Source organism: Sus scrofa, chromosome 11 (assembly GCF_054392235.1).
Source record: "Sus scrofa isolate SSC_HxYL_T2T_F1_AM1 chromosome 11, Sscrofa_HxYL_maternal_Yorkshire_Landrace_v2.0, whole genome shotgun sequence".
NCBI lineage: Eukaryota > Metazoa > Chordata > Mammalia > Artiodactyla > Suidae > Sus > Sus scrofa.
This window is the reverse complement of record NC_139393.1, coordinates 9,522,236-9,533,391: the sequence shown is the minus strand read 5'-3', so window position 1 is coordinate 9,533,391 and position 11,156 is coordinate 9,522,236. Positions and strand designations below refer to the sequence as shown.

Genomic DNA, 11,156 nt, shown 5'->3' with positions numbered 1-11,156 from the left:
GAGGTAACAACTTGAACATTTTATTCTCTAATTTTGAAGATATTTGCCCTACTTTATTTTATGAAGCAAATAAGGCACAGAAAACTTGAGCAGCTTATTTTAAAAACTGCATCAGAATAGAAGGGTAGCCCTAAATCCAAGTATGGGGTCTGTGATTCCACTTCTGGAATTCTGAAATCGAAAAAGTACTGGAAGCCAAAAGTTGTTTTTGTTTGTTTCATTTGTTTCTTAAATGTTTGACATTAAAACTAAGTTGCTATTTCACCACAGAAATATTAATGTGTTTAATTACTAGGGGCTGCCCTAGACCCACTCAGAACTTTCTGAATTCTGAAACATATCTGACTTCAAGGATTTTGGTTAGGGATTGTGGGACTTGCACTATACTACAGGTAACTATTATTTTTATTGTTATTACTTTAGTTTAATTAAACTTCAAATATTAAAATTCATATTTGCAAAGTATAAATTAAGAAGTGACTGGAGTGCCTGTCGTGGCTCAGTGGTTAACGCATCTGACTCGGAACCATGAGGTTGCAGGTTCCATCCCTGGCCTTGCTGCATGGGTTAAGGATCCGGTGTTGCCATGAGCTGTGGTGTAGGTCACAGACACGGCTCAGATCTGGCATTGCTGAGGCTGTGGTGTAGGCCGGGCGGCTATAGCTCCGATTAGACCCCTAGCCTAGGAAACTCTACATGCCATGGGTGTGGCCCTAAAAAGATAAAAAAAAAAAAAAAAAAAAAAAAGTGACTACTCACTGTTTAATATGTAGGCATTTACCTAATCCTTCTTTCAGAAAGGGACCTTTGCCTGGCTTATTTTACCTCTTCCTCCTCCTCCTAGTGTTTTATCTTCTCCAGAGAATAAACCCCCAGGCTTCTCTAGAGGGCAGACAGCTTCCTCTGGGGATTTTTTTTTTTTTTGCTTTTTAGGGCTGCACCTGTGGCATATGGAAGTTCCCAGGCTAGGGGTCGAATTGGAGCTGCAGCCGCTGGCCTACACCACAGCCACAGCAACTAGGGATCTGAGTTGCGTCTGAGATCTACACCACAGCTCAAGGTAATGCTGGATTCTTAACCTACTGAGTGAGGGCAGGGATCAAACCCACAACCTCATGGATCCTCGTCAGGTTCGTTAATTGCTGAGCCACTAAGGGAACTCCTTGGATATTTATTTCTTAAACAGACTTTCAACTGACTTTTCTGTTTAGGGCCCCACCTCTGGTCCTAACTCTTCCAGTTCCTGAAATTTTAGGGGTTATGCAGGATAAACTGTATTGCTGCTTGGCTTTCCATAATTCAAGTTTTGTTTCTTTCTTTTTTTTTTTGTTTTTTTTTTTTGGCTTCTGTCTTTTTAGGGCCTCATTGTGGTATACGGAGGTTCCCAGGCTAGGGGTTGAACCAGAGCCATAGCTGCTGGCCTACACCATAGCCACAGCCATGCCAGATCCTTAACCCACTGAGCAAGGCCAGGGATGAAATTCTCCTCCTCATGGATACTAGTTGGGTTTGTTAACCACTGAGCTATGATGGGAACTCCTCAAGTTTTGTTTCTTAATGTTTTTTCCAAATTAACAGTGGGTTTTTGCTTTCTAGTTTTCAAATTTTTGTTGCTATAATAGTCTCTTTTCTTACAGTTTAAATTTGAAAATAATAATGACCCCCCCCCCCAAAAAAAAGACCCTTTACAATAGGGGGGTTTCAGTGAGGGAGTGGAAGTTAAATATTTGTGTTGCATCTGCCATCTTTATTGGGAACTGAGTGCTTTATTTGAAACAGCCCAGTGTTTTTCCTTAAGTTCATTTCATACATTTTCAGTGTATCTGTCCACTAGACCGTAAGTCTTTTCTAGATGGAGATCAAGGTCTTCAGTGTTTGGTTGAACTCCTGAAGGTCTTGCTCTCTCCGAGCTGGCTCCTAGAGCTATGCGAAACTGGACTTACCTTTGGCCCAGGATGGGATGATTTCAGGGAAGAGCCATGAGTTTAGAGTTGAAGCACAGATGGCTGCAGAGGAGATCCTGGCATCTGGCAAAAGTTCTGCTTTCTTAGGCGCCTTTGGCAGCAGCACTTACGGATTCCTAGCGAATGTATTAGAGTCCACACTACCGTGGCCATAAGTAAGGGTAGTTTGATAAAGATTAAACAATGAGTATGGCATGGGGAGTGACCAGTTCTGAGACTCCTTTGTGCTGTATTGATGCATACCAGCTAACTATCCACTCCAGCTTGTCCTTGGGTTCCAGGGTGCCCCTGGCTTTCCCCGGCCCCCGCCTTTATTATCTTGCCCAAATTGTCAGAATAGAGCTTTAGCAAAATGGGTTGAGGCTCCTCTCTGCATCTCTCAGGCTTCATCCTCAAAGGTTATACTCCTTAAGTGCCCCTGTGCCCAGTGGCAAATACTAAGTGGAAACAGAAGATGTGGTCCTCAGCTTGGAGGAGCAGCGCATGCCAGCAGAGAGAAGGGCGGGATGCAGGAGGCAGAGGCAGTGTGGGGCAGAAGGAGCAACATCAGAGGACATTTCTGTCTCGGCTGACTCATCCCAGACCACCAGAGTCCTGAGCCTTTCCCTTGTCAGCTCAGCCAAGCAGACTGCTCTGCAAGACTGCTTTGCCTTGTCTGCCTTCCCCTGACCTCTTCTAGCTTCCTGCACCCTCCATCCAGCTTCTAGGGGAAGGCTGAGGGAAGAGCCAAGAGGGAGCAGCTGTAGGTCAAGAGGGCCTACTTCCGAATGGCCAGATAGTGCAGACTCTGAAAGAAGGTGTGAGCTGGAGGTGTTGGAACAATGAGGAACAGCTAAGCAGGTGAAAATGGATGCTTTCCTGTCCTTTCCATTCATGCCACTTACTTTTTTGAGTAAAAAATCAGAAAGTTTTTGGTAAAGGAAGAAAGTACATTGAACTAGAGAGAGTTGGGAAGCTACTATGTGTCTATTTTAAATGATTCTATGATAAAGGGTCTTTGGTTAGGCTGCTTTGGAAGCTTTATCATGGTTTCAGACTTTCTGCCATCTTGGCCTCTCCAGGCGAGGAACCCAGAGCTGATTTATAAGTAAGCATTCCAAATCATGGGGTATTTGGAACTGTAGGTTTGAAGGTTAACTCTTCCTGTGTACCTCCTTATTTTTCCACATCTTGTTAAAGAGTCCTAACGAGAGAAACATTTGAAGTTTCTTCATATACCAAAAATGACTTATAATTTTCTTTATATCCATCAAGGTAATGGTTTTTAGTACAGCAAAGTGAGACCGTGCTGGTCATCACATTCCAGAGAAAGGGAACAGAACTCTAGAGCTGAAAAGTCGTTGGGATGAACTGAGGGCATGAGCGAGTGTTATCACAGGGTAGCCTTCCTCTCTGAAGGCCGCCACCTAGGTAGGACCAGTAAGGATCTGAACACAGTCACAGCAAGGCAGCTCTCAGATCTGCCCATGTGGCCACTAACTCTGTTTACGTTACTCCTTAGCTGACATTATCACTGTCTTTGTTCAGTCTTAGTCTATTAAATTCCAAATTCAAACTCATCTACTGAGAGAGCAGTTCAAGTCTGTATATAATTATTGCGCACCTTCTGAATGTCAGGCACTGTGTCAGACCTTGGGATGACAAGGGCAGTCTCGTGGGAGGAAGCAGATACATGGAAAGCTTTAAACAGTGTGGTTCTGAGGAATGAATTGAGGAAAACAATGTGGTGACTTTGTTAAATCTGGAAACTAAGAGACAGGAGAAGTATCTAAGGTCACGTTCAGGTACCGCCAACCATTTTCTCCTTCTTGAACTCTCCCTTCCTGGGGCTCCACATAGTGTCCTTTCAGTTTCTATTTCAATAGGTGCACTTCAAAGACTCAGTCCTTAAGTGCTGTCCCTATAGCGTTCTCTTCGGCTATCTGCTCTATTCTCTATCTTCTTCGAACAGGGCCAGGATTTCCTAAGCTCTGTCTCCAGCTCAGTCCTCTCAGCACACTCGGATTTCCCAGCATCCACCTCATTGCTCCAGCTGCCACAGGCACTGCAGACTCAGTATGCCAAAACTTCTAGTTCCCAAGACCGTGTGTCTTCCTGCTGCCCTTCCCCACGCTGCCTGGGACACCCTCTATAGAAGGAAATAGAAAGCGGACAGAAGTCTCATGCAGCACTCGCCAACAGAAATGTCAACTAAATATGACATTAAAATTGAATATGTAATTTTAGACTTTTCTACTAGCCACATTAAAAAAGCAAAAAGAAAGAGATGAGATTAATTTTAATAGTACATAACCCAGTACACTCAGCATATTATCACTTCAACATGTAATCAATATAAAAATTGAGATATTTTACTTTTTTTTTTTTTTTTAAATGTTGAGCCTTTGAAATTCAGTGTGTGTTTTGGTGACAGATCTGAATTTGGACCAGTCATAGTTCAAGTGGTCAATAGCCACATGTGGCTAGTGGCTCCTGTATTAGCAAGTGCAAATCTGGAGTGAAAAAGGTGGTATTTGAGACTAGCAAAAACATTGTAAGAAATACTACAGGATACATGGAAGTATGGTAGAATACATACATTGTAAGCATCACTATTTTTTTTGGATTCATGTTTCATATTCTTTATGGTTTTCCCCTAACATTTAGAGAAACTTTTGAAATTCTAGTGTTTCTCAGCAGTGTTAAGAATCATTCCTCCAGTCGCGGGAAGGGATTTTTAAGAGAGTAGCTCATCTCCCTGCCCCCACCCCCCCACCCCCCCAATCCCAGTGGAAAGCTGAAATTCTCAACACAGAGCTCCTCCCTACCTGGATAGTCCCTTCCAAACCTTATTGTGAAATCCCTGGGCTTTGTTTTAGAAGGAAATTGCTTTCCTTCACACTTACTTTTCAAAATGTTCAAACCTTAGCTGCCAGAAACAAAATGATTTACAATGATTATTACGCCAAAGCCACCGTATATCTCGGATTTTTCCCGGATGACGTTTTTAATATTCTTTTAGTTCATGCACCTTGAATTTTGTTCAGAATGAGATCTCTCACTCACACTCTTGAGTGTGAAATACTGGAAAGTACTGTGGTGATCAACCAACTGGCGCTCACCAGTTCCTGGAACTTAGAACTTAATTCTGGATTCTCCTCTGTAGTTTCAGGAGACTGCTCCTTTCCCTGGGGAGCTGAAATCGTTCCCGTGGAGGCCGTGTGTTTTCATGTGGCAACAGAGCATGAACCTGGGCAATAGCTCTTCCTTCTCAGAAGGCCTCGTTTATACTACTGTTCATAAATCAGCAAAAATGAGTTTTAAGGGGTACTTTTTTTTCTGAAGAAGAAAAGATTTCTAAAGTTACGTAGTAGCAACAAAGCCTTCTAAGAATATTTTTTGGCAGGCTGATAAAGGATTAAAGAGAAGAAAAGATACAGGCCCTGGGAGAGTGGTGTTAGCCATCGGGACACCATCCAGATATTGGTGCCCACAAACTGGGGGAGGAAACGGCCTTTACTGTTACTATTCAAAATGCTCTTCATGTTCTTGTATCGGCAACTAAAATGATTTCCCTTTCAAGGTCTAGGCCAGTGGTCCGTGGGGGGTGGGGTAGGGTTTCTGCCACAGGCCTTCCTTCCTTGAGGGGGGGCCCGGGGAAGGGGCCCGGGGAAGTGCCCCGTGGCCCGCCCGGTGGGCCCTCGCCCCTCAGGGCCAAGGGCTCTGGGAGGCAAGAGGAGCGGGAACACGGGGTCGCGTGGCCCAGGTTTTCCCGGCTGTCGGTCTCCCAGCGTCCCCAGCTTTCCAGGTAGGGGCGCCCCCTCCCACGCAGCGCGGTTCGGGCGGGTGGGAAGGAGGGGCTGGGCTGCGAGTGCCCGCCCCTCCATCTATCACATGGCCGGAGAGCCACAAAAACAACAGCTTTGGCCAAGACGGTGACTCCAGGAAGGGGAACGCAGGGCTCTCGCGGCGGGCCCCCACCCCATGGAGGAGAGTTTTCTTGAATCCTTCGGGAGGCTAAGCCTCCGGCAGCAGCAGCCGCAGCCTCGGCCGCCCGCCCCGCCGCCCCCGCGTGGGACACCTCCGCGTCGCCACAGCTTTCGGAAACACCTCTACCTCCTGCGAGGCCTCCCGGGCTCGGGAAAAACTACACTGGCCAGGTAATGACGGCGCCCGGGCGCCGCGCGCGGACCCGGCCGAGCGAGCCCCCGCCGGGCCCCGGCCTGCGCCTGCAGCGGGGGAAGCCCGGCCGCCCGGTGCCGGCCGGGCACTGGGCCCAAGACGCGGCGGCCCGTCCCGTTGGTTTCCATGCTGCGCCCTCGCGGGAGGACGGCTGTCAGCACAGCGCCTGGCGCGAGCCCCAGATGGCAGCGGCCCCTGTGCCAGCCGGGCGCGCGGGGGGGGGGGGGGCTTCGCCCCCAGCCTCCCAGCCCGGGGTCGGGGGCCCGCGGTCGGGGGCCCGCGGGGAGTCTTCAGGAAAGCCGGATGGCGACTGCAGAGGAAGCCGCCGGGCTGCTCGCTGGCGCGCAGGCAGCCGCCACGGTGCGTCAACAGGCGTTTTAAATCGGAGCGGAGAAGCTGGGGGTCCGGGGTCGGGGCCAGGGCGCGTGGCCGCGTGGACGATCTGGCGGATTGAGGCATCGCTGCGTGTGCTTTGGCGGCTGCGAAGGTGCACAGGTGCCCGGGGGAGGGGGCCGTGCGGCGGCCGTCATTGACACAGCCTCGCAACCGGCGCCCAAATTCGTTTACTCGTGAATTGCGTCAGCTGCCTCCTATGGGGTCAGCGCGATTACGCGGGCTTGTTGCTAGGGCCACCTTGCCAGGCCCGCTCTTCCCGCCGCAACTCCCACCACTCTCTGCTCTGCACTCTATGTTCCTGCAGCGTTAAACTGTTTCTCTCCTTCCCTTTTGCTGACGCTGGTCCGCCTGCCTGGCTTGCCTTCCGCCGCCCTTTCCCAGACCAATTGCACCAACCTTTTAAGGCTCAGGTGTGTTACCTGACCGGCAGCTACCCCGTAGGAAATGCTCGCCCTTTGGGCTCCTCCACTTCCTATTTACACCTCTGTGGCTGCGCTTGGTTTTGCACATGGTTTTGTTTATCCTTCTATAAGTTTCCTGAAGATACGGGCCATACCTTATCCTGCAAAGCACAGTGTCTGGCAGTAGTATGTGTTCAACAGAAGCAGTCCCTTTCCCTCAAAGAGCTTTCCATCTCACCAGAGATAAGGCTAGCTCAGAACCATGGGACTGGCCATAGAACCGTGGGGCCTAGAAGAAGAATCCAGGTATCACACATTTGGAGGTGGATCTGAATAGTACACAAAGACTGGGGGGAGAGAGTCTGGGTCCTCTGGGGTCAGGGAACTGTGACAGCCCTGGTGATGTGCTTCTAGTTTAATTAGGATTCCTGGCTGATTTGTGGAAGTAGAAGCCTTTAGCAAAACAGTATTGCTACATTTTCACAGATTAAAGGGATGGGTGACTTCCAAAGGCCATTGCTACCATTTTCTAAGACACACACACATTTCAGTAGGTCTTCTCTCTCGGTGGAGAGTGGAGGAGCCTGCTTAGACTAGCAGAACTTTATTTTATGATTCAGTCAGAGTGGGTATATCTGTTACCAACCAAGTATCTTCTGAAATCATATCCTATTCAGTTTCACTTTGGCTTTGCCTATCTATGGCCTGGCACACTATGTCCAATAAGCATGTAAAGATCTTTGGTCAGATTTTATTTGACTCAGAAGGGGAATAGTATGATGAACAAAACGTACACAGAATTGAACAGCAGAAGCCATGGGTTTTGGACCTCACTTTTCTCATCTCTAAGGCAAGTGGGTTGGTCTGGGTGGTCTTTAAGGTCCCTTCTGGCTCTAACATTCTACACTTTTAGGATTTTAATTCCTGATTGACATTGGGCTAAGCAGAAGACACCGGATGAAAAACCAGCTTATTAAAGAACATCTCTCTAGGGACGACTGGCGTGAGCACTGGCCTGGGAGTCTGAAGATTGTGCCTTTAGATCCTCTTCGTCACAAACTAGTTGGTGACTTTGGGCAATCACCTAGCTTTTCTGGGACTTACTTTCCTTACATGTGAATACTAACAAAGGATTAGGTAAGATGATTCATCGAAGATCTTTCGAGCTTTTCAGTTCTAGTTGTCAGACTTTAAAATGTTTGGTTAGTAATGGCTAGGTAAAGAGTTCTGATCTTCCAGTCAATGCATGGTGTCAGATCCAAGCTCTGCCACTGACTAGCTGTGATCTCAACTCCTCTGCACCTCAGTTTGCTTTCCTGTTGAATGGGGATAGCTCCTGTGCTTCAGAGGGCTCTTGTGAAGATGAAAGGTGTGTGAGAGAACGCGCTGTATCAATGTTAAGAGGCGTTAGTTACTGCTGAAGATGTGGATCAGCTGAGGTAAACTTCAGGGTGTTCTGGGGAGACGATGCCTGGCTCTGAAGCGAAGGAGGCAGCTGGGAGGTGGCTTTGTGACTTCTCCTGATAGGCTGGGCATAGGCAGTGCTGGAGGCAGAGGACCTTGGCCCTGCTGGGGGCGGGATGTGCATTTCCATGGAACTCTGAGAAGTAGACAAGGATGCAGTCCACAGCTCAGCAGAGGAGGGCAGCCTGCGGTGAGGATGAAAGGTGTAGTGGACGTCACAGGTCATGGCTCTCAAGGATCTGCTTTCTCGACTCCTAGGGTGGTCAGGTAGGGGCGAGAAAGAGAATGGCAAATTGTTAAAAAATATACATGTGTAAAAAAATAGTAAAACTGTAAGTCTGTCTTATGTATTGTTGGGTTCTGGGAAATTCATATTTTCATTCTTCTGTGTATTTTCCACATTTTCTATAATGAACATGTATTTCTTGGATCAGAAAAATAAAAACTTTTTTTCTTTAAAAGTTGGAGGAGGTCCCTTTTTACAAATGTGGGTTCATCTTCTATTTTTGATTTTGATATTTGATTAAAGAAATAAAAATGTTTTTGAAATTAGGATATGTCTGGTCTTCCAAATCAATGTTAGATTTCTGTGGTTTTCACTTGTATGTTTTCATAGTTTGAAGGGACTGGGATGTAGAAAACATCTATTTAAATTCTGGGGTCATATTAAAAAAATTAGTTGGTGTCTTTCTGGTTTAAAAATTTTAAGTACATCAGAATATAAAAAGTTAGCATGCTCCCTATATGTGTTTTATCACTTCTATTTCATTTCAAAAAGACATTTCAAAAAGAGGTTCTCACCATTGAGCTGTAAGTACTACTTCCAGGAATTTATCCCAAGGCAATAACTGGACAAGTACATGAGGATAGAAAAATGCTCATTGAAAGAGTTTTTAAAGATGATAGGGAAAAACTGTGAAACAGATTAAACATACAGAAATAAATGATGGGTTTATAAGTCATGAGTCATAAATGAGAACGTAGTTGTACATTTGACATGCAAATGTATACATGAAAATCCACTTTCTGTTCAATGAAAGGACATCTGCATATACTAATAGACAAATGTGTAAAAAGATATTATTCATAGTTATTGACTTTATGACAGTGGGATGGATTATATCCTTTTCCTCTAAATTATTTCTATGAGTGCCTATTAATTGCTAGCTTTTTAAAGGTGAAAATAACTTTTTAAGTTAGTTGAAAAGAGTTTTATTAAATAACTTGACAGGTCCAGGCTGTATGACAAAACATTTATTAAATAACCAAATATGTCATTTTTTAAATTTATTATTTTCAAAAATTTTATTGGACTACAGTTGACTTAAAACGTTGTATTTCACATATACTGCAAAGTTAATCAGTTATGCATATACATATATCTATTCTTTTTTTCCATATAGATTGTTACATAATATTGAGTAGAGTTCCCTGTGCTATGCTGTAGGTCCTTGGCTTTTTTGTTTGTTTGTTTTTTGGCCGCACCTGTGACATGTAGAAGTTCTCAGGCCAGGGATCCAGTCCAGCCCACAGTTGCAGCAATACCGGATCATTAACCCACTGTGCCACAGCAGGAACTCTGTATTTTATAGACAGTAGTGTGTCTGTGTTAATCCCATCTTTCTGATTTATCCCAGATCATGGAGAATGTTAAAAGCTAGAGTACTGAGTTGATAGAAGAAATAGGATTCCCAACCCGGGACCCTTTCACTCTCAGCAGATGATCTAGAACAATTTCTGTTTCCACAGCTGAACTGATAAACTCACTTGGATCTGCATCTATCCTTTCCTCCTACCTCCATGAAAACATTTATGGACCTCTGTTTACCTGTTTGTTGTCTTTTGTGTGTGTGTGTGAAAATGTCCTCCTTTGGGGGCCATTTTAACCATTTTTTTTCTTTTTTTCTTTTTAGGGCTGCAGCCTTGGCATATGGAAGTTCCCAGGTTAGGGGTTGAATCAGAGCTGCAGCTACTGGCCTACACCAAAGCCAGATCTGGGCCTTGTCTGAGACCTACACCGCAGCTCATGGCAATGCTGGATTTTTAACCCACAGAGTAAGGCCAGGAATCGAACCCACAACCTCATGGATACTAGTTGGGTTGTTACCACCGAGCCGTTTTTAAGTGTCTAGTCCAGTGGCATTAATTGCATGATAAGCAACTGTCACCTCTATCTTTAAAAAAAAAATGTTTTGTTTTTTTTTAATCATCCCAAACAGAAACTCTATCCATTAGACAGCTCCCCATCTCCCCTCCCCTCAGCCCCTGGTAACCTCTGATATAGTTTCTTTATGTATTCAAATATTCCAGATACGTCATGTAAGTGAAATCATACAGTCTTTATCCTTTTGTGTCTGGCTTATTTCACTTTAATGTTTTCAGGGTTCATCCATGTTGTGGCATGTGTCAGAACCTTATTAATTTGTGTTAATCCCATCTTTCTAATTTATCCATGTAAGGGCTACTGAATCCCTTACATGGATATACCACTAAATTGTCTTTTTGAAATGAAATGGCAATAGTAGAGGGTAGTTTTTCTTCCTTCTCTTCTTCACTCCCTCTCTCCCTTTATTTTCTTTCTTCCTTCCTCCCCCTTCCTTTCTTCCTTCCCCCTCCCTCTCTCTCTCTCTCTTTCTTTCTTTTTCTCCCTCTCTCTCTCTCTATTTCTCTTTCCCTTCCTTCCTTCCTTTCTTTCCCTTATTTGCAGAATTAAAAATTGTCCACCTTAAGACAGTCCCTGAAATTTTTAAAAAATCTTTACATTTCAATG

General features: G+C 45.3%; 1 protein-coding gene across 3 annotated transcripts in view; it reads left to right on the top strand.

Moving 5' to 3' along the window:
- Window positions 1-5,835: 5,835 nt before the first annotated feature.
- N4BP2L1 (NEDD4 binding protein 2 like 1) overlaps window positions 5,836-11,156 on the top strand; it is a 28,704-nt gene continuing 23,383 nt past the window's right edge. For all 3 annotated transcript variants that reach the window (XR_014819164.1, XM_084981445.1, XM_021065183.2), the window contains exon 1: window positions 5,836-6,103. Coding sequence is in view for 2 of the 3 variants with exons in the window: in XM_084981445.1 (XP_084837571.1) it covers window positions 5,928-6,103 (176 nt within the window). In the remaining variant the exon portion in view is untranslated. The remainder of the gene's footprint in view (window positions 6,104-11,156) is intronic.